Genomic DNA, 26,655 nt, shown 5'->3' on the forward strand with positions numbered 1-26,655 from the left:
TTGACCAAGTCCCGTAAACCCTCTAAAAGTAAGAAAGCACGGAATATGGAAGCCTATTACTGTAAATATGGGGCAAATGGGTCAGGAAGTGTTGCAAATACTATTACTCTTGCTAAATCTGGCATGGTGCAGTTCAAGACAGTACAAAAAGCTATTGATTCAGTTCCTGCTAATAATGATAAATGGATTAAAATCCATATTGCTGCTGGTCAATACATGTAAGTGTAATTTATTAATTGTTTGATTATGATGTTATTTTTATTAGTTTTTGGGAAATTAAGTAGTTAATTTCATTATATGCAGCGAGAAGGTGGTTATTAAGCGAGATAAATCATGTGTGTTTCTTGAAGGAGCAGGGCGAGAATAAACAGTTAAACATTATAAGATTCATCAGTTATTTCTTTGGTTCTGTTGCATCTATTTGTATTCTCTTCTTTAATCTACTTAGTTTTGGTGTTCTGTAAACACTTTTCTTTATTTTGGCATATCCAGATTTTATGGATCCTCCTATGCCACTTTGAATTTTCTTTTTATATGTCTTTGTGTTCCATTTTAACAAAAATACTTCAGGTCTAGCTTTTATTAACTTCAGTAGAAATAATGTGACTCCCTTTTGAAGTATTTAGAACCCGTTTGTTTCTACTTTCTGGAGCTCTTGTTTGCTGTTTTTATCCCAAACCGGACATGATGAGCTGTTACACAAGGAATCAGCTGCTGTTCGCATCAGCAGTATTTAGGGACTTTTCGCGAAAAGTACGTTTTTATTTTATTATTCCTTTCATTACCTTTGCACACAATGTACCTTTATACCTATTTTCGCTTCAATTGCCAACGTCTCTTTGAAGCTAAAGGTTTTTCTGCTGCAATTAGAAGCTTTTGGGGAAAACACAAATTTCCTTGATTGGAAATTGTTTCCAGTGTGCATTTTAATCTGTTAGCCTTTCCAATTTTTGAATTCATGATATTCTAGTTCTAATCTTTTCTGATTAGTTTCTTCCGTCTCTTCTTGTTTACAGGTATAAAGCTCTTTCTTATCTTTTCTCCCACTTTTAGATTTTCTTTGACCTGTTTTGGAATGGATTTATGCCTTTCTTCCTTTTGTTCTCACAAATTAATGCTTGATCATGAATTGAGGTCAAACAAATGGAAATGAAATTTGGTGTGGCCATTTCTAACATATCTATAATGTTAGTTGGAACTTTACTCTGTTTTACTTCCTTTCAGATTTTGTTTTCCTTGAATACATCAGATTGTTTTGTCATGCTTGCGTATTGGTATGTCAAAAATAGGAAAGGAAACTACGTGGCCATTTTTACAGTTATTCAGCTGAATACAGAAGTCTTATTCATTGAAATGGTTGTTTGTTATTATCTGAGGCTTCTTACTTGCTTCTCAAAGAATTAACTTCAAAGTTTTCTGTAATGCTCAATCGACTTCAAACTGTATAGGATGATCTTACCACTGTATTCTTACCATTGTAGCAGAGTGAACAAGAAGAAGCCTTTAGTCTAATGGTGTTTAATTTGATGGAATTAAGATATATGCAAATGAATATATGATTATTCATGTGTAAGGGCTTCATGGATTTAGTGATGGAGGAATGAGTTTAGGATCGTTAATTTATGAATGTTATGGTCATTATGTATTACAAGAAACAGATGAGTTCTTTTTCTTTCACCTTATTCAGTATCCTGGACAATTATTTTCATCAAAGGGAGATTCAAATAGGTGCTTAAGTTTACTTTGCACACTCCTATGGCTCTGTGCTCAACATTGCTTATAGTTAAAGCTTGCAAAATTGTGAATCTATTTCATCATAAAACTGGTTGTTCCAAAGGAAAAATTTAACTCCATATGATGTTACTTCCATTGAATTCTATTTCATTTCAATTTGCAGTTATCTATGAAGTCTTGATGATCCAAACCTGTAAATTTGTTCACTAATGTAATGGCTAAGCTGGCAATATGATTGTAATTGTTGTTTTTTCCCGAGTATTATAAAAGTTTAGGGTCAGTTTTTGAACTTTGAAGCTCTTAAGCTCTGTTTACGAGACCCAATATTATTGTTGTTGGCTCTTTGTATGACCCTGACCTACTCATGCATGTGTTTCAGGAATTTAAGTGTGGCTGATGCTCAAGCAAACTTGGCCATACATCTTCCTGGTAAGATTGCTTGTTTCATCAAGCTTGCCTAATATAAATTGTTTTCTAATATTTTAGTCATTCAGTAAAAATTAGATTTCCGGGTGTTGACGGCCAAGTTCAAGCAGAATTTGAATAGTGTTTAATGATGATGGAGTTCGTTATTTTCATACCCCTTTGTTCTGTTTGGTTGCCCAGGCTTCAGATCTTTCAATTGCTAACAGGCTTAAGATAGTCCAATTTTTCAGACAGGAAGTACTTTACAAAAAAAATTGAACTCTATTTAAGAAATAAACAAAAGACGATATTGACCTCACTAAAACATAATAAACTAACATTCAGTAGAAGACTGTCATCCTTAAAGCATACCCATGCCTATTTTTCAGTTCTGATCAAGACTCACTTCAACAAAGCATGTCCATTACTTATGATTTCAACTCCCACTTCTTCATTTCTTCATAAAGGTTTCAGCTATTTCCCATGTAGTTTGAATCTGTAAAAAGCAAACAATCAAATTCATCTCTACTAAATACAACCCCAACCAATTTTGTGTGAAGATATATATATATATCTATATCCATAGCCTATTAAGGTTTAAATTAAGACTCCTTGGGGCGTTGTGGCTGGTTCTAAGAATGGAATTTCTTACGTAGTAGGATATGCTTGAAATCAAATAAAAGAAGCATGACAAACAAAGCCATAGCAAAACCTTTTGCACAATGATACTTAGCAATATTTGATGAAATGTTCCAATTTTGACAGGGTATATGTCCAAACCATAACACCAGTTGATTCGATTATAATACATCACATCACAGTAGACTGAATCTGATTCTATTCTAACCACATATGTCTGATAGAATGCCAATCTATATCAACTTCTGATTTGTGAAAGCGCTTCTGTTGCATATTGATTTTGATTGACATAATTACAACCCCAATTATTACAAGCAAATATACAAATGCAGATGGAGATACACCAAATCCAGGAACCTGCAACCAATTTATCACCATTATGCAATCCCTTCATCTCAAATATAAAATCAAATCATAGAAACGCAAATAATCTTATTTTTTAGCAGGCAAATGCATTCTTAGAAATTGAAGTGCATAGGTGAAGGAATTAGACCTTTTTGGCTATCCAGTCTTTAGGAGGCAGGTTTTTATCAGCATGCTCTAGGGCATAACGCAGCATGTCAACTATTGCCAATTCGGTTACTGGATCAGAGCTTTCTGCAAACAAACACAGTAGATTGTGACTATTCCTCCAAACTCATCCATCATAGAATTTATTGAAGAATAAAACGTAGTGCAAAATCTCAATCAGAAGGCGGATGATATGACTGGAAAAAGAACATATTGACCAAGTAGGATCACCTGGAATATCAAAAATTTGCTTGGCTGGGGGAATGCCTAGTAGCTCTCCCAAATGGACACGGATACGAGCACGGTCAGGAAGTGAGAGTAGGTCCCCATGTGTGACAGCAACAACAGGTTTATAGTCTGTAATGCAAGGAAGATGGAAGCTCAAAGCCATAAACATAACATAAAGACAAGTTATTTAAAGATTGAGAATCACAAAGAAAGAAAAGAAAAGAAAACATTAAGGTGTCAGAAGAGCTAGCAATTTCCATTTCCCCAAAAGCTAAACAGTTGCAAATAATGATTGCACTATTGCTGAAAGCACTAAACTACAAATATTGAATCAAATAGCAGATATAACTTTGGACTTGGAGAACAACATGGATATAAAGAATATACACCCAGAACTGAATTAAAACATCATTTAAGAGCTCATGGAAACAGAAAAGTGTCATCACATCAACATTCCAATGCATGCATAACTTCTGTAAAGATGATTTACAATTAGCGAACAAATATATTCTACTGAAACAAGTGCCAAAAGGTAGTATATCGATATGTCAGACTTGATATTAACTAGATGTTCATGTTATTTAGCAATCATGTGACATAAAACAAGATAAAGTGAATGAAACAACAAAAGATAGAGAGAGGCTAAGCCCTCTCCACTGTTAGGAACTTAGAATGAAAGCATAGAATATGGAAAAGCCTAAGAGAATGATGAGGAATTTCCTGATACCTCTAAATGACAAGTATGAGAAGTTGAAAGTTGTAGCAATCATCTGTGCATATGCTGTCCCTTCACCAACTTCATTGTCCATAGATTTCAGAAATTCAAGTCCACTAACTACATATATAACAAAGTTGACCATCCTCTTCTCTTTAGACCGGGTACCATTACTACGAGCTTTGTTCTTCATCCTGATCCTTAAACTTGAATCATCTGATTGCCTGGAAGAAAAGTTATCAAACACAAAAACTCAATGTACCTATGGAAAATAAATTTGTAGCCAAAGTTCAGACCTGATGACGAGTTCTCCATGATGGACACCTTTTGTGATCCAATCTTTTAGCATTTCAACATTATCAGAAGTGTCACCAGACAAACTGCGGGTGTCATATAGACAGAAAGCAGTTGAACCTCTTGGAATCATATATTCCTGAAGAAAGTAGGTCCCGTCTCCAACAGAAGAATTATCTGGGGGAAAAAACAACGGTTATGTCAAACAGACATAACTTAAAAGGAAAATTGAGAATCACATTTATAGAAACAGCATCTCAAGTAAATTAGTAAAAAAACAATCTTAACAAAACAGACATGATACTTGTGCTCTGTCAGGTGCAAACTTGTCTTCTTCAAACACCCTTGATATTCTATTAACTAGACTGCTTTTTCCAGATCCCTTAGGGCCAACCAGCAAGAGAGTAGTAGTTTCTGGCACATTATAGTCTTGCAATTTCATTCCACCCGCCTTCTCAATCCATCCTCCAGGCATATAACTACATAATTACCAGACTAATAAACAGAACAGAAAATGTATGAAGTTCAAGGAAATGATCTCATGCTACGACATTACAACTTCCAAATATAGTGATTCAACATAATGTCAAGAATCAAAAAGCTTCACTGAAACTCCTAAATTTATCATCCATCAGATGTAGAAAGAGATGAATACCTCAATATGTTGGTCTTTGCCTGGTTGAGATTGTCCGTTCTAATTTGCAAGTGGTCATAAGTGTGCAAGACGTCCTTATAAGCATTGTATCTCTTCCTCCGATTGGCTTCCAATTCCAAGGAAGCTGAAGAAATTCGAGGACCCATTTCCTCGAATCCTTCAAAAGCAAAACCAGTTCTATTCACGGTGTCATGCTTAAGTTTTCCGCACAATTCATCACTGTTGATCAAAACGCAAAATCAGATTAAAAAAAACTAAACGCAATAATAAATAAAGGTTAAATGATAAAAAAAAAAAAAAAAGATAAGAATAAAGGTTAAGGTTTTATTTGTGATATAATGTCCCAGTTAAAGGTAGAAAAAACCTGGGAAGAAAGGGAAGGGAAATAGGTGATGATGGTTCTTGTGCAACTGAGGATTCATCATCTGCATCAACAAAAGGATGAAGAAGAAGGAAGAAAAGAAAAGAAGTTAGGCAATTAGAGAGAGAGAGAGAGAAGTAGCAGTACCAGTTACAGTTTCAGTAGGAGTGAGAGTGAAAGGAGAAAAACGATCAGCGTCACCACCCATGTTTAGAATATGAAGATGATCAAGCTCGCTATATTGATACTGAAATTAAGTAGTATTATTTCTTGTCCGTTAAGAGTCCTCTTTTAAGAAGAGGTTCCATCCATGTCAATGTCAACAGAATTCCCCCATGCCATTGACACGTGCTTGTTTCTTCTTTGTCTCATCTGTGACTTCAATTACAATCCATTTTTCCAAATTTTCCAAAAAAACTTGATTAGGTTGCACAACAACCAAAATCAGAATATGGGTAATATACAAGTGTTACGGTCGATCAATAACTTATATCAAAATAATATGCTTTACTTTATATATTTTTTTTTTTTTTTTATGAAAGATTGGGACACGATTAAAAGGTCAGACATCCCAACTAGGTTGGTATTCCTAACGCACTTTATACTTGAATTAATGTAATAATATTTTAAAATAGGTGCACAACATCTTTACATATTAATATTTCGGTTGGTTCGGTTCGGTTATTTGTTTTTTTACATTAAAAAATGTCATTAACAATTATTTCTATGTAAGGTTAATATTACATTGATAATGATGTTGTTGGACATTTACTTATTATATGTACAACAATTTTTGTTTTTGTTTTTGGATTTTGATTTTTCTTTTGAAAATAACTAACCTTTTATTGAAAGAAAAAAGAATAGATTTTTTTTTTATATAGAAATGAAATCAATATTATAGATAGTTTCATATTTTTTTTTATAGAAATTGGGACGAGACAGAACTTGGGCGGAGTGAGCACCCGAGACCCAAGAACTGACAAATCCACAATATATTAAAAAAGAAAAAATGGGTGTTTGAACAAGAGAAGAAGAAAGAGAACAAACAAGAAGAAGGGGGAAGGAGAAAAGTTTAGGAAAGGTCAAGAAAAACGTAAGTGAGAAATATTACAAATGTCATCATTGATAAACTTGTGGCAAAAAGCAGGTTCTAAAGGCCACCAATTGATCACCGAGAAAAAGACTCCAAACTTTGCCAATGTATCAGCAACTCTATTTCCTTCCCTAAAGATGTGTGTAAAAAGAATATTTATCCTAGAGCAAATGATGAGACAATACAACCACTCTTGACGAATAAGATAATCGGCAATCCAATAAATATCATGCTTAATAAAAATTCCAATAATATAATTCTAAATCAAATATAAGTTAAAACAATAAACGACTTACACCAGTTATATAATAATAAATCTAATTTCTAATTATACTTAATTTATTTCGGTCGGTTTGATTAATTCGGTAATTTTGATTTAAAAACCGAACCGACCGAAATTACCGAAATATTACAAAAAAAAAATAAAACCGAAACCGAACCTAATAGACCGAAAACTGAACCGAAATTTTTTTATTAATATATTGCGGGTTTGTCAGTTCTTGGGCCATGGGTGCTCACCCCGCTCAAGTTCTGTCTCGTCCCAATTTCTATCGAAAAAACTGAACCAAAAAAACCGAAATTCTTCGGTTCGGTCGGTTATTTCGGTTAGGTTCGGTTTTTTTATCACCCCTAAATTGTAAATACTTATTTTATTTTTTTTGGTTAGGTTCTGTTTATTGAAAATAACTAATTTCTAATTATACTTAAGTTTTCAAAAGTTAAAAAGATTAAATAGTTAATATTAATATTGTACTAAATTTTCAAACGAAATTAGTATTGTATTTCCAATAAAATTAATAGGAAGTAGTGACAATTCTATCTTTATCTCCAATAAAAATGCAAACATACCAAAGTTATAACAAAAATGTAAAGATGCCACCAATTTTTCTATAAAAAAAAAGGACCGAAGGTGAAATTATATAATTTGACAAAAAGTTATATCAAAATTTCGAAATAAGGACTGAAGGAGAAATTATATATTTTGGCAGGGATAAATTAGATTTTTCAATAAAATTTAAGTTATCTTAATATAGGTCTTTCATTGGTATAAGTTTAGTGGGATAACTCACACACTATCTCTCTAAAAAACATGGGTTAAGTCATTCAGAGGCGGAGACGGCCGAGGGCTCGGGGGGACCGGAGCTCCTCCAGTCTCCGGCACCACCCCTGAGTATTATTATAAATAGGCGGTTAGGACATGTGAGTTTTTTGAAAATATTACAAATGTCAAAGATAAATGGAAAATAAAAGTTAGAATAATTAGACCATGGAAAGTGCCACCGAGATTCATCAATGGATATTTATTTTTTCATTTTAATTCATGAATTTCAGTTCTTACTTTATTAAATATTATGTATGTTACAACAATTGAGGTGAAAATTGAAGGAGATTTTCTTATAAAATTTAATAAAATCTTGGAAGAGCAGAAAACATATACTTTGAGTAATTCAAGGTTTCTGAAAATACTCGAGATTACAAAACAACGAAACATCCATTTAAGCTGAATTTTTTGTACAAGACATATGTCACGAAATATAAGTGTACAACTATTAAAAAGAATTTATTTGATTTTGCTCCAATTAATCATATCCAATTATTAATTCTTTTATTACTTGATAAAATTCAATGTCTTCTGCACCCCATGAGTCTCTTATTGTTCATGCTATGTTTTTTTTTATATGTTTAGGGTTTAAAGTGTTATTTGATTTGTGTTAGTGAAATTCTTTTTCCTAATTTTTAAGGTTTTATTGATTTTTTTATTACTTGATAAAATAATAATATTATATTATTATCTAGCTTTGTTAAATGAGGTGAAAAACTTAGTCGGAAACTGTCTTTTACATTTTTAGATGCTGAGTGAGTTGATATATATATTTGTTTCTTATATTTAATATTCTTTTTGTTAATTCAACCTTAAACATAATTATTTTATACATTATGTAAGGAAAATCAAATTCATTACCATATGGGATGATTATACTCTAGGTTTAAAATGTTATATTACTACGACTAATTCTCCATATGTAATAATTCTCCACTATACCAAGATTAAAAAGTTTGGAGGTAAAGTAATTTTATTAATTATTATTATCATTTTTGCATTAAATATGTTTTTATACACATAATACATATCGTGGCCCGGCACACCCTTGTGATGGCATCCCTCTCCGGACCCTCGCTAAAGCGGAAATGCGTAGTGTACCAGGTCGCCTTTTTTTTTAATACATATGGTGCATCGCACGTGTACAACCTAGTTTTTAAAGATATTGAGTTCTTCACCAACAGTTCTTTTAAATAAACTGTTGTGAATGGCTCAATGCGTGTAAAAATTACAGAGCACGTGTTTAATAAGTAAAAGTTATAAAAATCAAGCGCTTAATCAATGAAAGATAAAAAATTCTGGAAGCTTAATATGCTTTTTTTTTTCTATAATAATAATAAAAATGAAATGAATTGAATATACTCAATTTATTTTTACTAGTCATTTTTATATATTAATTTGAAAGTGAAATTTTAAATTCAATTATTAAATAGTATTGTTTAAAATAAAAATATAACACAAAAGTTTCATAAATCTTTAATTTTTTATTTTAATTCTGTTAGTCGTACAACGTGTAGTATTTTGAATTTAGAAAAAAAAATGAAAAAGTTATTTATTTATTACAAAATAATTAAATAAATGTTAAAAAAAAAACAAGGTTATTTATAAAATTGGTCCAAGAAAAATGGTATTTCGAGAATATTATAATACCTATATGCTAAAAAAATAAGTTCTAATGTCTGCGCTCTTAAAAATTAAATTTATAATCTCTAATTTTCACACACATTAAACGCATTAACTCCTTATTAAGAGTTTGGCATCATTAATTTTTAAAACTGAAAAAATTCAGATTTAAGAATAATCAGAAACTTGATTGTTAAAAACCATAAAAATTGATGTAATACAAAATTTTATATAGTAGATAGGATTGACTTGGATTTGAAGTATAAGTCTAAGTAATTATATAATTAGTTATGTAAAGAAAAACGTAAAAGAATGTAGTTTTTGTATAAATTTTTAAAACTATTTAGTTTTGAATCAAAAAATTAAATTAATATATAATTAATGAATTGATCACGAGCGAAATTCATAAACTGAATTAACAAATTGTTCATGAACAATTCGTGAACAGCTCACAAACAGAATGTTAAGGTTAAACTCATCAATTTTCTTAGCTAAACATAAACAAGCCAAATCTCAATTACAACCTTAAACACATTCAATCAATCAATCAATCTGACCAAGGCGAAAATGCAGAATACATAAACAAGCTTGAAATTTCAAGGATAGGTTTGTAAGTAACCATTATTAAGACATTTACAAATAAAAATTAATTTAGCGATTCTTCTTCCAAGATAAAATATTCAGTACATACAAATGGCTAGCTTACAATCAGATTTTATTCACTGTTATAAATGACAACAGATGAACATCAAAATTCAATAAATAATCAAAGTGAGAACTGTCTTCCTTTCTATAATTGAAGGAACCACAAAAACCTATATCAAAACCGTAATTTTGAGCATTGCCATTACTCATATTCAACAAATTATCCGAATCTGCAATAAAATGGTATTATACTATCTATATACTCCATTATATACGATATAACAAAAATGACAATCATGTCGTTTCAATCAAATTATCTCTGTAAATCGAATAAAAAATTATCATCATTATATATCATATACTATGCAATTACAAGAGAATGAATATAGCTTTGTTATTTAATTCTGTCCTCTAATTTACAAATCAAGTATAGTAATCCGTCCATCTTTTCACCATACAAAATCAAAATTCTATGCTACTAAGCACAGCAGTCTACAAAAATACTTCAACCAACCTCGTCTCTTATGCTACCTACAACCTACCTAACAAGAATCTCTCGACTAATACTATTTTCTTAACATCTCCTCCCTCACTAGTAATGTTTTTTCCATTATAACCCCAACAAGGCGGACGTCATAAATTAGTACAATTAAGTCAACACAACCCCTTAATAAACCTGAAAAAAATAACACAATATGCACCAAATTTTATTAGTTAAACAGCCAAAGACATTAAGGAAAATAAGTCAACAAAGAGATATAGTAAATTATTTACTTCTATTCATACCTCAACAAATGCACCTGGCAGAATTCCAATTCCAAACAACAGGCAGTCTCCTTCTCAACAATGAGATGCCGCAGTCCGTCTGATAGAAAAGAGAAAAACCACCCTATCAATTTACATATGGCAGAGCTGATATATCGGCAGACTATCCGAAAATACATCAGTACGGAATGACATATGGCAGAGCTGCTATATCGACAGACTCTATCCGAAAAGCTTCTGCCCACACTTGTTGTGTTCCTTCATTCCACGAAGAACCTGTGCCGGTTGCCTTCTTTGATTGTGACTCAACACTGCTATACAACCAATTCATTTCATCCACATCAGACCATTCCTCCATTTTTGGTACAGAAAGTATCCGACTAAGATACTTCATGTCAGGATGCGGAGGCTTCGAAAAGTTTTCACCATTCTGTTTAGCTTGTATACCAGATCCTATGGAGCCATTGATCTTCTGTTCCTTCTCATCCACTTCATGATTATTAGCTAATCTCGGCTCGGATGTTAGCTCAAAAGTAGTCTGACATGGTTCCAATTTTTTTCCATTTTCAACAACAGGGTCATTTCTTGGAAATTTGTTAGCCCGACTCCCATTATCTGTGAAAATGTAAAAAAGAATAATTCAAATCATTGATATAAAATCAGATATATTGATCATCTAAATTCCCCAACCAACTAAATCATAAAAGCAATGTACAGTGATGGAAAATCAAAATGAATATGAAATATACAATACAAGTCCGAAAAGCAATCAGATCAGCTTGAGATAAGAGAGATTTTAATTTCAGACATTTGAGGGTGGGAAAACATACCATTATTAAAGCACCAGAGAATAGGTAATTAGACATTGGATCATCCAATTACACTGATGGAAAATTACCATACTAGGGTTGCAATCAACAGACAATTGATAATTGTACAATACAGGAAAAGACTCACCAAGCACATATCCATTTCTCTCAAGCTCCTTACGTTTGCCAAGATTTGCTACAGCAGCAGTACTTGTGGTGCTTAAATTTAACGATTCTGGTGATTTCATATTTCTGAAGTCTAAAGAGTCATTTCTCTCAAGCTCCTTAGGTTTGCCAAGAATTCCCACGGTAGCAGTATTTTTAGAGCTTAAATTTAAGCATTCTCGTGATTTGATATTTCGAAAGTCTAAAGAATCCTTGCTACCCTGATGTACTCTGGAGACATTTTCATTTGGCTTGAGCTGCTCTTTACTTGGTTCAATTATCTCCTTCGTCTTCTTTTTCTCTTCTTTACCCCTATCTTTATCCTTCGATCTTTTACTCTTTTCTCGCTCTCTATCTCTGACTTTATCACCCTTATCATCAAATTCCTTATGTTTACTCTTCTCTTTTCCATCCATCTGCTTCTCAACATTTTTCTTTTCCTCCAATTTGATGATTGCTTCAACTCTATCAACTCCTTTATCAAAGTAAGAGAAGTTTTGTTCCAAAACTCTCGTTTCACTTTGCCCATTAACTTTTCTAAGATCTGCAATCTTATTCTTAACTTTATCTTTTTCCTCATGTTGATTGCCAAAACTTTTGTCAGGCAGCACTGTCCGCACCAAATCTCCTCTTTCAGAGGTAGCAACCTTTGGAACCATTTGACTCCTTGATGCCCTGTCTTCATCCCTAATTCTTTTGGCCAATTCTTGCAAATGTAAAGAATTCTTGTCCTTGTTGTCACTCTTCTGCAGGCTGTTTGAACTAAGCTTTTCTCCATTAGATAACCTTGGCTGCCCTTCAAGTTTTTTCTCATCTGAAGTCTTGCTTTTATCTTTATCCCTATCCCTATCCTTGTCTTTGTGCTTCTCCTTCCGTTCTTTTTTTTCCTTGTGTTTTTCTTTACTTCTATCTTTATCTTGTTTTTCTTTACCTTCTCTTTTTTCTTTCTCCTTCTTATCTTTCTTTTGCTTTTTCTCCTTGTGTTTCTCCTAAAAAAGACATTTTAATTAAAGACAGGTTAGTAATAATATATGCTAAAAAAAAAGTTGTAACCAGATAAATGTAGACATACAAATAACAGCCATAGCAACAACATATCGAAAATTACTAAAAATGACTACCCTGGTTTGTGCAAAACCTAAAAATTGACTACAATATGCACGAAAAATCAGGCACATTTTAAAAGGAAAATAAAACCTCATATCTATGCATGGCCCTCACAAGAAGCCTTAAGCCTAACCATCATCAGAATCTCAAATCCTGGCCAACTTCAGAACTGACTCCTTTTCAGCTAGTCACGGATTAATGGACAAAGCAAAACTGACAACAGCAGAGAACAACCAAACATTTCCCAACTAGTTAGGATCAGCTATATGAATTCTCTTTTTCATTCATTCAGGTTCTTTGCAAGATCCTATAAAAGATCTAATATAATCGGAGGTTAATTCAATAAGCTTCATCCAAGTTAATCTTGATCTTACTTGACCCTTCTTAACTACATAAAACTGAAACAATGTTCAAAGATACTTTTATTGCATATGGTAAATAAAATATGTGCAGCGGATTCATGTAAACATTGGTGAAGATAGACAATACCACAAACCATCAGTGAACACCAGTAAATAAATTATATTTAATTGTGAAAAAGAAAGCCAAAAAATAGTTTTGTTTGCAGTTAATTTCCAAAAATAGTCTCACATTTGTTACAACATACAGTTCAATTCTTATTGTTTCAAAGAAGAAGCACTGTAATGCAAGTGTGGAAGTTTGAAGGCTCAACTACTCCACAACATAAATTGACAAAAACTTTGTAAATGCATAACCAAGAACTAAATTATACAATGCAAAAGCCATAGTGACTCGAGTTACTAATTTCGAATAGAATGTATTAATGTATTCTAAGCTCAACTTAAAAGGCTTTAGAAGTTAACTCTTTTCTTGAATATTGAACTTTTAAGGAAAAAATAAAATAACTTTGTTGTCAAGACGAGTTAAATTACTAATTTCACAATAGCAAAGGCCAAACCATATCTTTTGACAAAACCAGAAGGGACACCACAAAATAACTCTCTAATCTCAAACAATTGAAAAAAGAGCATCCGCAAATTGACACAATAATGAAACAAATATTTTAACATATGATATCTGCTAGTGTTTTAAAAAGACATGAAATTTACATTACCAGTAAGCAATTAAATTTTTTCTTGCATTTTATAGTTTCATAGCCAATCACGAACAGTCTGGAAATGTACAAATCAGTGAAACCAGAAAAGAAATAAGGGCGATGCTCCTCCACTGCAGAAAAGCAAAACTGCAATAAAATTGCCAACAAAATAGGCATACTTTGTTGAATTGCATCCTTTTTACTTACTCCACAGATCACGGGGCCCATAGCACTTTTTATCTTTTCCTTCTGACTATCCTTCTAAAGGACTCAAAACTCGACCACGAAAGGTCCCATGAGAGTGCTAATTTACGTTCAAAAGAATTATTAAGATAAAAAGGGGTTCAAATTATCAATTGGAAGGTTAATAAGGAAGATAATTTGCAAACTAGTTTTTGATGCGTCTCCAACACATAGATGTAAGTCAAAGCTTTGCATCTTCCACTCTACTCTAGGCCTTTATAAGCAGTGTTGTTAGGAATTCACTAGATCCTTGGGCAAAGCAAGGCGAGGCATTAGCATCACCAAACATTCAGGGCGAGCGCCTTCAGGATCAGCCTAGGCGAGGTCCTCCGTCCAAGTGCTAAGCTAAAAAAGGCATGCCTAGGGTATATTTTAGCTTTTTTTGGAAGTTTTAATTCGAGAAGGAAACATCAGCATTTGAAGGGTGCTAGAAAGGGAAGATTCAATTGTGCAAGGAATATAATCTCATTAATTATAATGTCTACCTTACATTTTAAATGCACTTCTGGAAAAGGGATTAAAAAAAAAAAAAAAAATCAAAGGTAACATCATAATTAATGATTTGGTTTTGAAATCCAAATTTTGTTCCCAGAACAAAATAAATATAATTAATGAAAGAGGAGATTAGCTGAAGATGAATCGGACAAAAGAAGACATTAGTCTCCTTAGAAACAGCCAGTCAACCAACAAACTACCAGCTATGTTGCACGGACACTTCTAGTTAGTAGCGTTTCTGCATTTCGTGTCCGTGTCCATTTCTGTTTGTAGGCTATTTTATGAAGGTTATACTTTAAAATTAATGTTTCCCGTGTCCGTTTCTGTGTCCATGCAACCAGCATTCATAAGAACTAGAAATATAAGAAAACAAACAAACAACCAACCTTCTAAGCAAAAAGAAAATAATTTATAACAATCTATGCAGCTATGCTAATTCTCAGAAACTTCCAATAATGCTTTCGGATATGTTTCTACCCTTACTTTAAGGGGTACCTCGGTTCACTGGGGCAAGCGCCGAGCGCCTCAGGGGATTTGAGGTATCATCACCCTAAGAGTCCGTAGTGCTTTCAACAACACTTTTTATTAGTGAGGACTTCATGGGGCATCATAACATGTTTTTTAAAGTTTGGGCATCTACGCTTTGTTCAACTCCCCACCCAACAGAAAAAGAACTAGAAATATATAATAATAATAACAATAATAAGTTGAGAAAGAAAAAAAGGAGAGGAAGAGGTATGCTTGGAAACAAAAAATTAGATCCAGAAAAAGGCACACCACTGAAACTAAATCCAGGAGAGGTTGAACATGATCTCAGACTTGCTAAATATGTATGCCAAATTGCATAATGTACAAGAAACAGATTAATCTATTACAGCATGAACAAAGATAGTAGGCTAGCGGTGCAAAAAGAAATTTCATAGACATCAACCTTTAGGCTTGATGAAAAGAAATTACTTTGCCTTAACGGCTCTCGGATCCTTCCCTTTCACAAAATTGCCTAACCAACTTGAAATCCACAAAGAGATGAGCAAAATAATGATCCACCTTCATTGAGAAGAAAGCATATATGAAAAATAGGTTTCCACCCACTGTCCAGATAATTAGAAGTCGGAATATGTTCCAAGGTGAAAAACTCTTCCAACAGCTTAATCTTCTTTTAACTACGGTGATCAAAATTTAATTGCTAACAATAACACCCATGAAATTTAGATGTCGGTCATTTTCATTAAGTCTATCTAATGATTTGGCACACTGATCACTGTATTTGTCATAGAAATCTAAACCTCAATTAATAAATTATAGGAAATTATACACTTTGCAGTGCAGAAATTTTCAAATTTACAGTTTTACATCCTCCACTTGAATTTAAGACAATATAAACATAATCCATTATATAGTCAAGCATTGAATTACATGACTGCTATTCACTTGACATACAGTAAATACGAGAAAACCAACAACATCAGAAGCTCCTAATAGCAAAAGATGACCCTGCTAACAAAGCAAGATCTATTGTGTCTTAAGTTTCTTTAAATTTGCTATCTTTTGCAAGATCCCCATTAATACATTAGACAAACTAGATTGGCAATAATACAGAGTCAACTAAAAGAAACAGTTCTAGCCCTCACAACAAAAATCATTTCCTAACCTCACAAAAGTTGATCATAATAGCCAAGCATTTAACAAAATGGCTTGGACTTTAACCAATATAAAATAAGAATAAACCAAATGCAAAAGCATTTTAGAAAAATGGAAAACAAAATTCTATTTGGTACTCCGGATAGCATAGCTACCGAATGGATAAATTAAGAATGCTAAAGTAGATGGACCAAACTGAGTGCCAGAAACGGGAAGTAACCGATCAGATCATTTTCTGCATAGGAATACTTAAATTAACTATACCAAATCTACTTACTAGAACAGCTTACTCACAACATATACATCCTAGTTTCATTCTTCACTAGTGCCACTTCAGCAACAATTAAAGAGCATACCATCAATCAAATCATATTTCATTATAACCGATTTTAGAGAATAACATCCATGGGCTTCCAAAAAATCCATCCACTATCAATCCAAGTAGTAGCTCAGAAAGAACCAGAAGAAACTAGAGTAGCAGCATTCTACAGAAGAAGATCAGTGGAAATAGCTTCCAAAATAATCTGAACTAGCCTAGAGGGACCCTAGTTCCTAATATTTTGGACTACTTTGCAGAGAACATTGGAGCATCCATAAAGGCATATTGTACAATCAAAGTATTAGAAGAACTTCGTGTGCAATACTGGAGCAGATATATGACTACATAAAGCAGCAGCAACAGATATTATAATCTATCCACTGTACTCTAGCCACTCCAGCTAGGTGTATGCTAAAACTACTCCTCCCTGGCATACGTGCTCGCTCGAACACAAACAATATGCATTTTAGTGGGTTTGCATTTTAAAAAGGTGCAAACTGCTTGATATACAATCATAAAATGACAGGATTTCAGATGCAATAAATTTGAAAATCGCATGTAGCATAATTTTCTCTGCTTTTGATATCAATTCATGCAGTCTCGTTTCCTATCTTCACATATATGAAAGTTTTAAGAAATTTCCAGTAAGCAAATATTGCAGCTGTTACTAGTGTCTCCAATAAACAGAAGTCATAATAATCATCTCCAAACCATTCCTCAAAGTTGTTGTCTTCTATGGTTTTTCCAACATGGGAGCCCCCTAATAAACATGATTCTACCTATCACTAAAGTTTCATATGACTCTTTCCAAAAACTTAGGGGGATTTCACTGTCCTCAAGTCAAAATAAATAAATTACCTTGCAAATTCTCCAAGGCCTATATCACTCAGGCAAAACATGGTTCAACAAAAACAAATAGAATGGCCAGGAAAGAAAGATCTGAAACATGAAGACGATTGAAACTAGCAGATGCTGGTAACTAAAAAGCTTATATGAACCTTTTTTAGTAAGTCTGTATTATCAATTCTGGCCTTCTCATATCCTGGAGGCGGAAATGGGAAGCAGCGAGACATTGCAGGTTACCCTGGAAATGGCAAAGTTGGATCTGTCAGCAGAACAAATAACTTCTAGATTCCTGTACTGTTGTTCCAACACAGGAACAGACCAGACACTATGCTCTTGTCCATGCACCATGTCCTTGCAATCATTTCCAGCTTAAAATCACTCCATAGTCCTCCAACTTGTCAAATTCCCAATTATCCTCTTATTGACAAACAACTTTCAGGAGTTCTCGAAATTCCACAAATGTTTGACTCGGTAAATTAGCACATGCACAAATGTTCAATGTTACCGCAATTAAGAATGAACTAGGTCCAGCAATCAGCAGAAAAGTTTTTAGCAACTCTGAATCTGGATGGCAACTCTGAAATTGGAAGCAATTTGATCCTTTGTGTTTACCACTAGGCCAGCAGAGGAATCAAAACCTGCTGGTAAGCAAAAACGAAAATCAGGAGCTTCCGTTACACTAAAAGAATCAACAACTAAAACTCATGATGCAAAGCATCTATAACCACCTTGAATATGCTTCCAAGTAGCTCTCAGTTTGCGGCCAAACAGTAAATTTCCCTTGCAGATTCAATGTGCGTGTCAGAACTGATCCCAAAACCTCTACTTTGGTGAAAAATAATATCTAAAACTAGTTCCAATCCTCAAATTTCTGTATATACAATACGAATTTTTCTGATCATAACCCTAATACTCCAAAAACCATAATTAGGGCTGATTCAAGTGACGATCCGATCAAACCCTAGAAGAAAAGGAAGAAACAAAGTAATGTCAAGCAAAGCACCAACTTAAATAAAACCCCTAATTCATAATCCAAAAAAAACCATCAAGAACCACAGTAAAACAACACAGTGAATATTTTAACGGTTGGATTAAGAAAAGCAAGATAAAGAGCTTTAATGGTGCTTGAAAACGAAGATTTCCATAAAAGAGAACAGGAAGAATAATTGAAGGGGTGTGATAATATTTTGGAAGTAGACAATGTATAAGGAGATGGGTAAGATCTCCAAAAAAAGAGGAAAAGAAATGCTTTGAAAGTGGTTATTTTCTGTATGCATATACCTTGGTTTTTGTATTTGAATGTAATGAATATAAGGTTTGGTTTGTGTGATATCAGATCTTCTGAGAAATCTCAAAAATAGGTGTAACTTAGAGGGGTTTTGTTGTTTGTTCTCTCTCTGTGTGTGTTTGAGATCGTCTATGTCTATGAATTCTCGCAAAAAAAAAACCCCAAAAGGGCAAGGAAAAGGAAAAACGTTGAAAGGGTGAGGAAAGAGTATTTATAGAAAGGAGAGAGAGAAAGGGAGAAACGTGTCAAAGGAAGAATCCAGAGGGTAACTGGATAGGAATTGGGCATAAGGTTAAGGTTTTGGTCCACTTGTTTATTGCCCAATTTCACCCCCTCCCTTGTATTGTTCTTTTCTCTTTCAATTTTAACCATGTACTTTTCCCCATGGGATTACAGGCCCAACCCAACAACAATATTAGCCTCTAAACTTGTTCAAAACTAAGAAATATGTAATGTTTGAAATATGTTCATCAAAATGGATATACTAGCATGGAAAATAAGTTCACATAGAAACTTAAAGTTGGTAAGTAAGATTAATTTTATTCTTAATGTTTTGAAAGTTTGATCAATTTCAGTCATTATTAACCAACCAAACATTCTAAGCATACATAAATATTGTTGCCTCTATTCAAATAACAGCATGTTGTAAGATTTTTTTTTTGTTTTTTATATAGTTTATCTGATTTCTCGGTTCGATACTCGTCAAGAATTCTATAGTGAATCCTCTCACAATTAAAGTTTTGTGTTATCCTTTTATCTTACTATTAATTATTGGAATAAAAAGGGTAACAATTCTATATATAAAAACAAATATTAATTTTTGCAACGACCGTTTATTATGGTAACAGTTTTTGTATTTATAACAGATTTAATTGTGCATTTGATTTTAATCCTATGAATAAATTTCCTTGTTTGCATTTCTTTGTAGGTATTTTACAGGGTATTATGGTCATCCCGAGAGAGCAAAACGAGTTGATTCTTGGGAGCTTCTTCGTAATCTCTATATTTCTTCTAATCTCCCATGTTGTTACATAAGGGATTTCTATGATCTTCCTTCCCCTGAAGAAAAGAGGGGTAGGGTTCCTCATCCGCAATTTTTGTTTCAAGGTTTTCGAGATGCTATAGCTGATAGTGGGTTGATTGATATGGATTCTATTGGACCTTCTTTTACTTGGGAAAGAGGAAGGGTTCTATAAATTGGGTGGAGGAGAAGCTAGACCGAGCTTTTGCTTATGTCTCATGGATATGTTTTCAAACGTTATTGTAAAAGTCCTGAATTTCTCTTCGTCAAATCGCTTGCCGCTGCTAATTAATCTGCAATTTCAGACTCACAAGGTTTGGCTAAACGCTTTAAATTGGAGAATGGGTGGCTCAAAGATGTAATGTGTCATCAAATTATCGAGTTATGGCATCGTTGCAATTCCTAACCTTTTCATCACAAAATTCGTGGATGCGGTATAAAGCTTACCCAATGGGGTGATGAGTATATAAGGCAACTTAAGAATCGTCTGAATGATGTGAAGCGTGATATAAGTAATTAGAGACAAATAAGAGATGAAGTGGGCGTTGAAGAGTTAAGGGTGAGCCAAAGAGTGTATTTCGAATGGTTGGACACTTTGGAGATTTTTTTGGAAGCAACGTGTTAAGGCCCATTGGTTGAAGGCAATGGATGCGAATACCGGGTATTTCCACTCTTTTGCAACTGGAAGGAAGAAGCGAAATAAAATTGAGAGACTGAGAGATTGTGATGGTGTGTGGAGGGATTGGAAAAAGGGTTTAAGTGAAACAATGTGTAGTTATTTTCAAGAGTTGTTCACTTCCTCTAACTCTTTCTCTGTGGATGTTAGGGATGAGCAAAACAACCGATAACCGATAACCGAAGTTTTAGTTTGGTTCGGTTATTTTAATATTCTAGATCGGTTCGGTTTTAATTTTGGTAATCGGTTCGATTACTGAAAAAATATATCGGTATAATCGATAACCGAATCGAATTTATTATATAAATATAATTTTATTTTTACATGTATAAATATCTTATAAAATATAAAATATATACTTTTATCTTTATATATATAAATTTTGGTTCATTAGTTTTTTATTTCTTCAATTGTAACTTTTATACACGAGTATTATTTAAAAACCAATTAAATAAAAACTAAATATTATGAGTTTTCGGTTATTCGGTCGGTAACCGAACCAAACCAAAAATTTTTTATTAAATAAAATTCGGTTACCAATCTTATTCGGTTCGGTTCGGTTATGAAAATAGCATAAAAATTGGTTCGGTTAACCGAACCAATGCACACCCCTAGTGGATGTGCTAGATTATATTGATCTCGTTATTTCTTCATATCAAAATTAGGAGCTTATTAGTGTGGTGACAGAGGAGGAAGTAAGAGCTGTTATTTTCAGTATGAATCCTAGTAAAGCTCTAGGACCGGATGGGATGAATCCTGCTTTTTATCAGTTTTTTTTGCCTTTTATTAGGGTAGATGTGGTGGTGGACGTTTGTAGAGATTTTTTTGTTACTGGTATTTTGCCTCAAGAATTGAACAATAAAAATATTGTTCTCATTCCTAAAAAGGAACATCCCATAACAATGATAGATTTTTTTGCCAATTTCTCTTTCTAATGTTTTATACAAAATTGTTAAGATCAGTGCCAACAAATTAAAACCACTTTTACATGGTATGATTTCTGACTCTCAAAGTGTTTTTATTCCTGGTAGACTTGTTACAGACAATATTTTAATTGCTTTTGAGACTACTCATCATCTGAAAAGGAAGAATCACAACATTAATGGTACTGCTGACTCAAGATTGATATGAGTAAGGATTATGATCGTTTAGAGTAGGGTTATGTGAGAGATATGCTTTCTAAATTTGGTTTCATTACTCATTGAGTTAATTTTATTCTTACTTGTATATTCTCGGTCAAATATCACATTGTTCTTTAAATTAAGTTTTTATTTTATTTGCTATTAGTTACTTAACGATCACCTTAAATCATTGACAATCTGAAGATTAAACTTATGGTTAATTTAATTGTGAATTTGGACCAATTAATTCCCGTGGACACGAAATATATTTTACCATTGTATTATTTGATAAATACAATAGTTATTAATAAATTTTGGATAACGGTCATTGTTTTAAACTATTCTTATATTTTAATGGGATAAAATATTAAAATAGTGTTAAGATTTTTTGAGAAAAAATTTAGTCTCCACATACAAAACATCACAATTTGAGTCTCAACGTTTGTTAAATGACACAATTAAAGTCATCTCTAACAAAAAGCGACACATCAGATGACACAACATTTGTCAATTTGTAATGATAAAAATAAAAGTGATATTGCAACTAAGGGTTTAGGGTTTAGGGACCCCTAGGTATAGATGGGTCACAATCATCTGAAACATTTTAAGTATCCCCACTTTTTTTTTTTCTTCTTCTTAAAATGTAAGTGATATCAACTTATAAACTCACTCCCATTTTATAGCCTACATTTATTGGTCAATCAATCTTGTTTTTGGAGGTGAAAATAAGAGAATAGGAAATTAGAAATTTCTCAAAAATTAAAATTAATTAAACTATCATTTTCTTAAACTTTAAGATCGAATGCTACCTAAGAAAGTAATGGGATAAATCTTCCACAGAGCCTTTTTATCTTTTATAATTATTATTTTATCTTAGTAATTTATAAAAATAAATAAATAAAAGGAACATTTAGGCTTATATTATTCAATGCAGTGGGGTTAGTATAGAGAAATGTTAGGGTACTCCTAAAATAATATCACAATCGATAAATTCACAATATATATATACAGTAAAACCTTTATATAGGAATGCATTTGGGACCGGACTATTTGTATAACAATTGAGAGGTTATCACTAAATAGAATTCGGTATAATAAAATTTCTCAGCACATAAAATTTTAAATTTTTATCAAGGCATGTATGGTTTATATATAATGTATAACAATAGATATTAATAGAACAAATTAAATATTTAGAATTTCAATTTAGAATTTAGATTTTCAATACATAGATAATTGGAAGAGTTCTGTGGGAAAAATGTGAACACCAATGAGAATACTAAATATTTATAAATTCAAGTTGTAGTTTATGTTTCCAACTTATAGATAATTTCAATAGTTTTTTTTTAATATTTTATAATTTAGTTTGAATTTTTAATATATATATATATATATATATATATATATATATATATATATATATATATATATATTAATTATTACTATATAGAGGCATAGTTTCTAAAGGTGGAACTTGAAAAATGTAAGTCTAATGCTTCTCTAGCCCCCTTAACTTGTCCAAATTGGTCATTTTACCCCTCCAACTCATCGAATGTTCTATTTACCCCATTAACTCCATAAAAATGGTATTTCTCACCCCCTTAACTTGTCCAAATTGGTCATTTTACCCATCCCCAACTCATCGAATGTCCTATTTACCCCCTTAACTCCATAAAAGTGGTATTTCTTACCCCTTTAGAGTGCAAAATTAATAGGACTTATTCAAATGAGTTTGAAAATATATTTTTCTAATATCAACTTTTTTATTTTGGTCTTAATTTGATAATTATATTGATTCTTCATGTGTTTATTACAATAATATTGTATTACAATAATAAGGTACCAAAATAGGCCTATGGTTTTTGAGGAAGTATCAATTTAAGTTCCACGTACAAAATAGCACCAATATAGGTTTAACGTTTAAAAAAAAGGTATTAATTTAAGCATCGATAACGGATTGTAAGGGGTGAGAAATACCACTTTTGTGGAGTTAAGGGGGTAAATAGGACATTCTATGAGTTGAGGGATAAATGGATAAGTTGAGGGGGTGAGAAATACCACTTTTATGTAGTTAAGGGGTAAATAGGATATTCGATGAGTTGAGGGGGTAAAATGACAAATTTGGACAAGTTAAGGGGATTGTGATGATATTAGGCCAAAAATGTATAACAAATAACGTTTGGGAGGTTATTCCTATTTATAACTGGCCCAAATTGGGACCGAGTTTTTTTATAACAAAATAGAGGTTATTCCTATATAAAGTATTCTTATATAGAGGTTTTACTGTATATAGTTTTTCTTTCCACCATTCATATTCATATAGTGGGATTTTAAAACAATTGATTGGAAATATTACTCACATTATTGTAAAATTTCTTGGTTAGTTAGGCCTTGTTTGATAAAACACTTAATTGCTTAAATTAAAATGTTAAGCACTTATTTAATTTAAGTGCGTTTGATAACAGTTGTTTTTCCACCACTTAAATTAGTTAATTAAGTTAAAAACCACTTATTTTGATAAGTCAAAATATTTAACTTATCATTTTAAGTTAAACATTATCAACTCATACTTTTTAAAAAATTAAATCATTCAATATTTTCAGCACTTATAATATTCAGCACTTAAAATTCAGTACTTATTTTTTCAGCATTTAATTTTCAGTTTTATCAAACAGCACCTTAGTGTGGTACTACAATTTTGTTTTTGCTTTTATTTTCTGTTATTCACTTTTTATTCTAATTATAAAATTGATTAAATAATTATTAATTTATATATTAACACAGCCTAATATTAAAATGAGCACATGCAAATACTCTTCTTGTTTTTTTTTTTTTTTTTGGTAAAAACTCTTCTTGTTTTTAATTATTTATTACCACTCCTACATAATAATAGTTAATAGAAAACGAGAAAACTTTAATCAATAAGATTCTTCAACTAAAAACATGAGTTGGTTTCCAAAATAAAAAAGGAAAAGAAATTAAAAACATGAGTACATGCAAATATTCTTATTGTAAATTAAACGCCATTATCCCTTAATCAATAAACACGAGTCTTCAAGTCTTCAACTAAATCCGTAATGAACTTATCTTGAATATCTGAATTCAGCAGAAACTCTCTCCATTTTTCATGATTCATTCTCACGGATTTCCCTGGCTCTTTCTCGACATCCATCGTCACTTTCCTGACAGCTTCTTCAACATCAAGTTTCCCAAAATACCCATCTTCATCTCTCCTATTTACTTCCACACCAACCTTCAAATCACCACCTATAAGCCTCGAATTCAAGAACTGATCACCCTTCAATGGCAGAAGAACTATTTGACAGTCATTCATTATACCTTCAATCAAAGAACTAAACCCTGCGTGACACAAAAAACACCCTACATTTTCATGCCCCAAAATACCCTTCTGCTGAACCCAACCTGTGTGCACCATTCCTCTTTCTTTCACCCTTTCTATAAAACCTTCTGGAAGAGTACGTTTTAGCTCTTCCTCAGCTTCGATTCCAGCAGGAAAATTCAGTACCAGAATAAATGGCAGACTCGTTGCTTCTAAACCAAGTGCTAGTTCTTTTATCTGTTCATCTTTTAAGAATGTTTCACTCCCAAATGAGCAGAATGTTACAGTCTTTGAACTGAATTGACTTAGCCACTTTCTCCACTTCTCATCTAGAATGTTAACACCGGAATCCGGCTCCGGATCGGGGACTAAGGGACCGGTTAAAAGAACTTTTTTTCCGAATTGATTTCCGATGAAATTCAGATAAGCTCCTTCCATTTCATTGCAGGTTTTGATTATTAGAGCATTTGAAGAACTCATCGCTTCCACAGTTCTTTGGTACACGCTTGGACCTTCGTAGAACTTCTTGTATACGTAAAGAAGATCTTGAGCTTCAAATCTGTTAATGGAAGTAACAGATGTCGAAGGAAAACCAGGCGGTGATTTTAAAAGATCGTCACTTTTTGCAGTTTGAGATCTAAAGGGAACCATAACATAAGCAAAAGAAATTGCAGAAAAGACAGAGAAAGCAATGGTTTTGATTCCCAATTGAGAAGCAATTTTGGGAACCCAATTTACAAGAGGATCAAAAATGACGAAATGGGGTTTGAGTTGGATTAAAAGAGAATTCATCTGGGGTTGCATAAGATCAAGAGCTTTCTTGAGGAGTTCAGCCATTAGAGGAGTCATTTGAGCAGTGCTGTCAAGGTTAGGAGGAAGACCATCAACAGGAGGGATTGAGATAGGTATGATTTGAGCAGAAGGAGTAAGTAAAAGAGATGATTGAATGCGAGTGATATTTCCTGGAGCTGAAAGGAAAGAGATTTTGAGTCCATGGGAAGAGAGCTTGTTTGCAAGCTGAACAAAAGGGCTTATATGACCGAATGCTAACCATGGGAACATCACTATGTGAACCTCAGATTCAGGAGCTATGGCTGCCATTGTTTTTACCTCTTCTTTAACAGATGATATGAATAGATAGATCAGATGTTGGGATGGTAACCAAAGCTTTTAAATATATGTTTTCTGAAACACCATATTAAAATATTACACGGAATGTGAATTTGAATAGATGAATAGACGTTACATATGTTTGGTATGAGAATGGAAGGTATAATCAATTGTCACGTGCTGCCTCGGCCGCCGCTTCCTTCACATTCGTCAAGGTGCCTTAGCTGCATTCTGCCTCGATCAGCTCCTCACATGCTAGAGGAAGACTCATCTTTCCTACAGCTTTCCTATATATGTAATTAAAAGATTGTAGCCAGTTCCCAGTTAATTCATATTAGTTCAACTTATTCCTAATAAGAAGAATGAGTAATAGCATAGCTTGCAATCTTTAAAGCATATTTCCTATCGCATATTTGACTTGCTTTACACACTCCAGTTGAAGTTAGAGTTTCAAAGTATCAATTTTAGAAAAACTAGACTTCTCTCACGAAGTTTGATTTTCAGTATGACCATTTTTACCACGGTTTAGACTCTTCGCACATGGCTTCTACCTTGATAATAAAATATTGGCTTTAAAAGCCCGGCTTTAGGCCTTATTTCGCTTATGAACCCTAGATTTTTCTTCTATCTTTCCCTCTCTATCGGTTT

At 32.8% G+C, this 26,655-nt stretch overlaps 3 protein-coding genes across 7 annotated transcripts; all 3 read right to left on the reverse strand.

The window, feature by feature from the left end:
* Positions 1-2,350: 2,350 nt before the first annotated feature.
* On the reverse strand, positions 2,351-5,867 carry LOC136228764 (uncharacterized). 2 transcript variants are annotated; one of them, XM_066017242.1, is made up of 9 exons: positions 5,689-5,865; positions 5,545-5,605; positions 5,181-5,399; positions 4,823-5,004; positions 4,528-4,702; positions 4,244-4,455; positions 3,520-3,645; positions 3,272-3,375; positions 2,351-2,635 (listed from the first exon to the last, which is right to left on the reverse strand). In XM_066017242.1, exons 1-9 carry the CDS (start codon positions 5,747-5,749, stop codon positions 2,591-2,593), a joined length of 1,185 nt encoding a protein of 394 aa, XP_065873314.1. In that variant the 5' UTR covers positions 5,750-5,865; the 3' UTR covers positions 2,351-2,590. The 2 variants fall into 2 exon arrangements, with proteins under 2 accessions (XP_065873314.1, XP_065873313.1); XM_066017241.1 differs by lacking the exon at positions 2,351-2,635 and adding an exon at positions 2,909-3,135 and having other exon boundaries at positions 5,689-5,867.
* Positions 5,868-10,326: 4,459 nt separating this feature from the next.
* Positions 10,327-18,921, reverse strand: LOC136229184 (uncharacterized). Of its 4 annotated transcripts, none has more exons than XM_066017782.1 (6): positions 18,733-18,921; positions 18,180-18,412; positions 17,604-18,089; positions 11,727-12,732; positions 10,791-11,384; positions 10,327-10,680 (listed from the first exon to the last, which is right to left on the reverse strand). In XM_066017782.1, exons 3-5 carry the CDS (start codon positions 17,676-17,678, stop codon positions 10,948-10,950), a joined length of 1,518 nt encoding a protein of 505 aa, XP_065873854.1. In that variant the 5' UTR covers positions 17,679-18,089; positions 18,180-18,412; positions 18,733-18,921; the 3' UTR covers positions 10,327-10,680; positions 10,791-10,947. The 4 variants fall into 4 exon arrangements, with proteins under 4 accessions (XP_065873854.1, XP_065873855.1, XP_065873853.1 ...); XM_066017783.1 differs by having other exon boundaries at positions 17,604-18,092; XM_066017781.1 differs by lacking the exons at positions 17,604-18,089; positions 18,180-18,412; positions 18,733-18,921 and adding an exon at positions 13,926-15,973.
* Positions 18,922-24,449: 5,528 nt separating this feature from the next.
* LOC136230268 (anthocyanidin-3-O-glucoside rhamnosyltransferase-like) lies at positions 24,450-26,257 on the reverse strand. Its single transcript, XM_066019286.1, has one exon. The coding sequence runs from the start codon at positions 25,996-25,998 to the stop codon at positions 24,595-24,597; it is 1,404 nt and encodes a 467-aa protein (XP_065875358.1). The 5' UTR covers positions 25,999-26,257; the 3' UTR covers positions 24,450-24,594.
* Positions 26,258-26,655: the final 398 nt, after the last annotated feature.

Source organism: Euphorbia lathyris, chromosome 5 (assembly GCF_963576675.1).
Source record: "Euphorbia lathyris chromosome 5, ddEupLath1.1, whole genome shotgun sequence".
NCBI classification, from domain to species: Eukaryota; Viridiplantae; Streptophyta; class Magnoliopsida; order Malpighiales; family Euphorbiaceae; genus Euphorbia; species Euphorbia lathyris.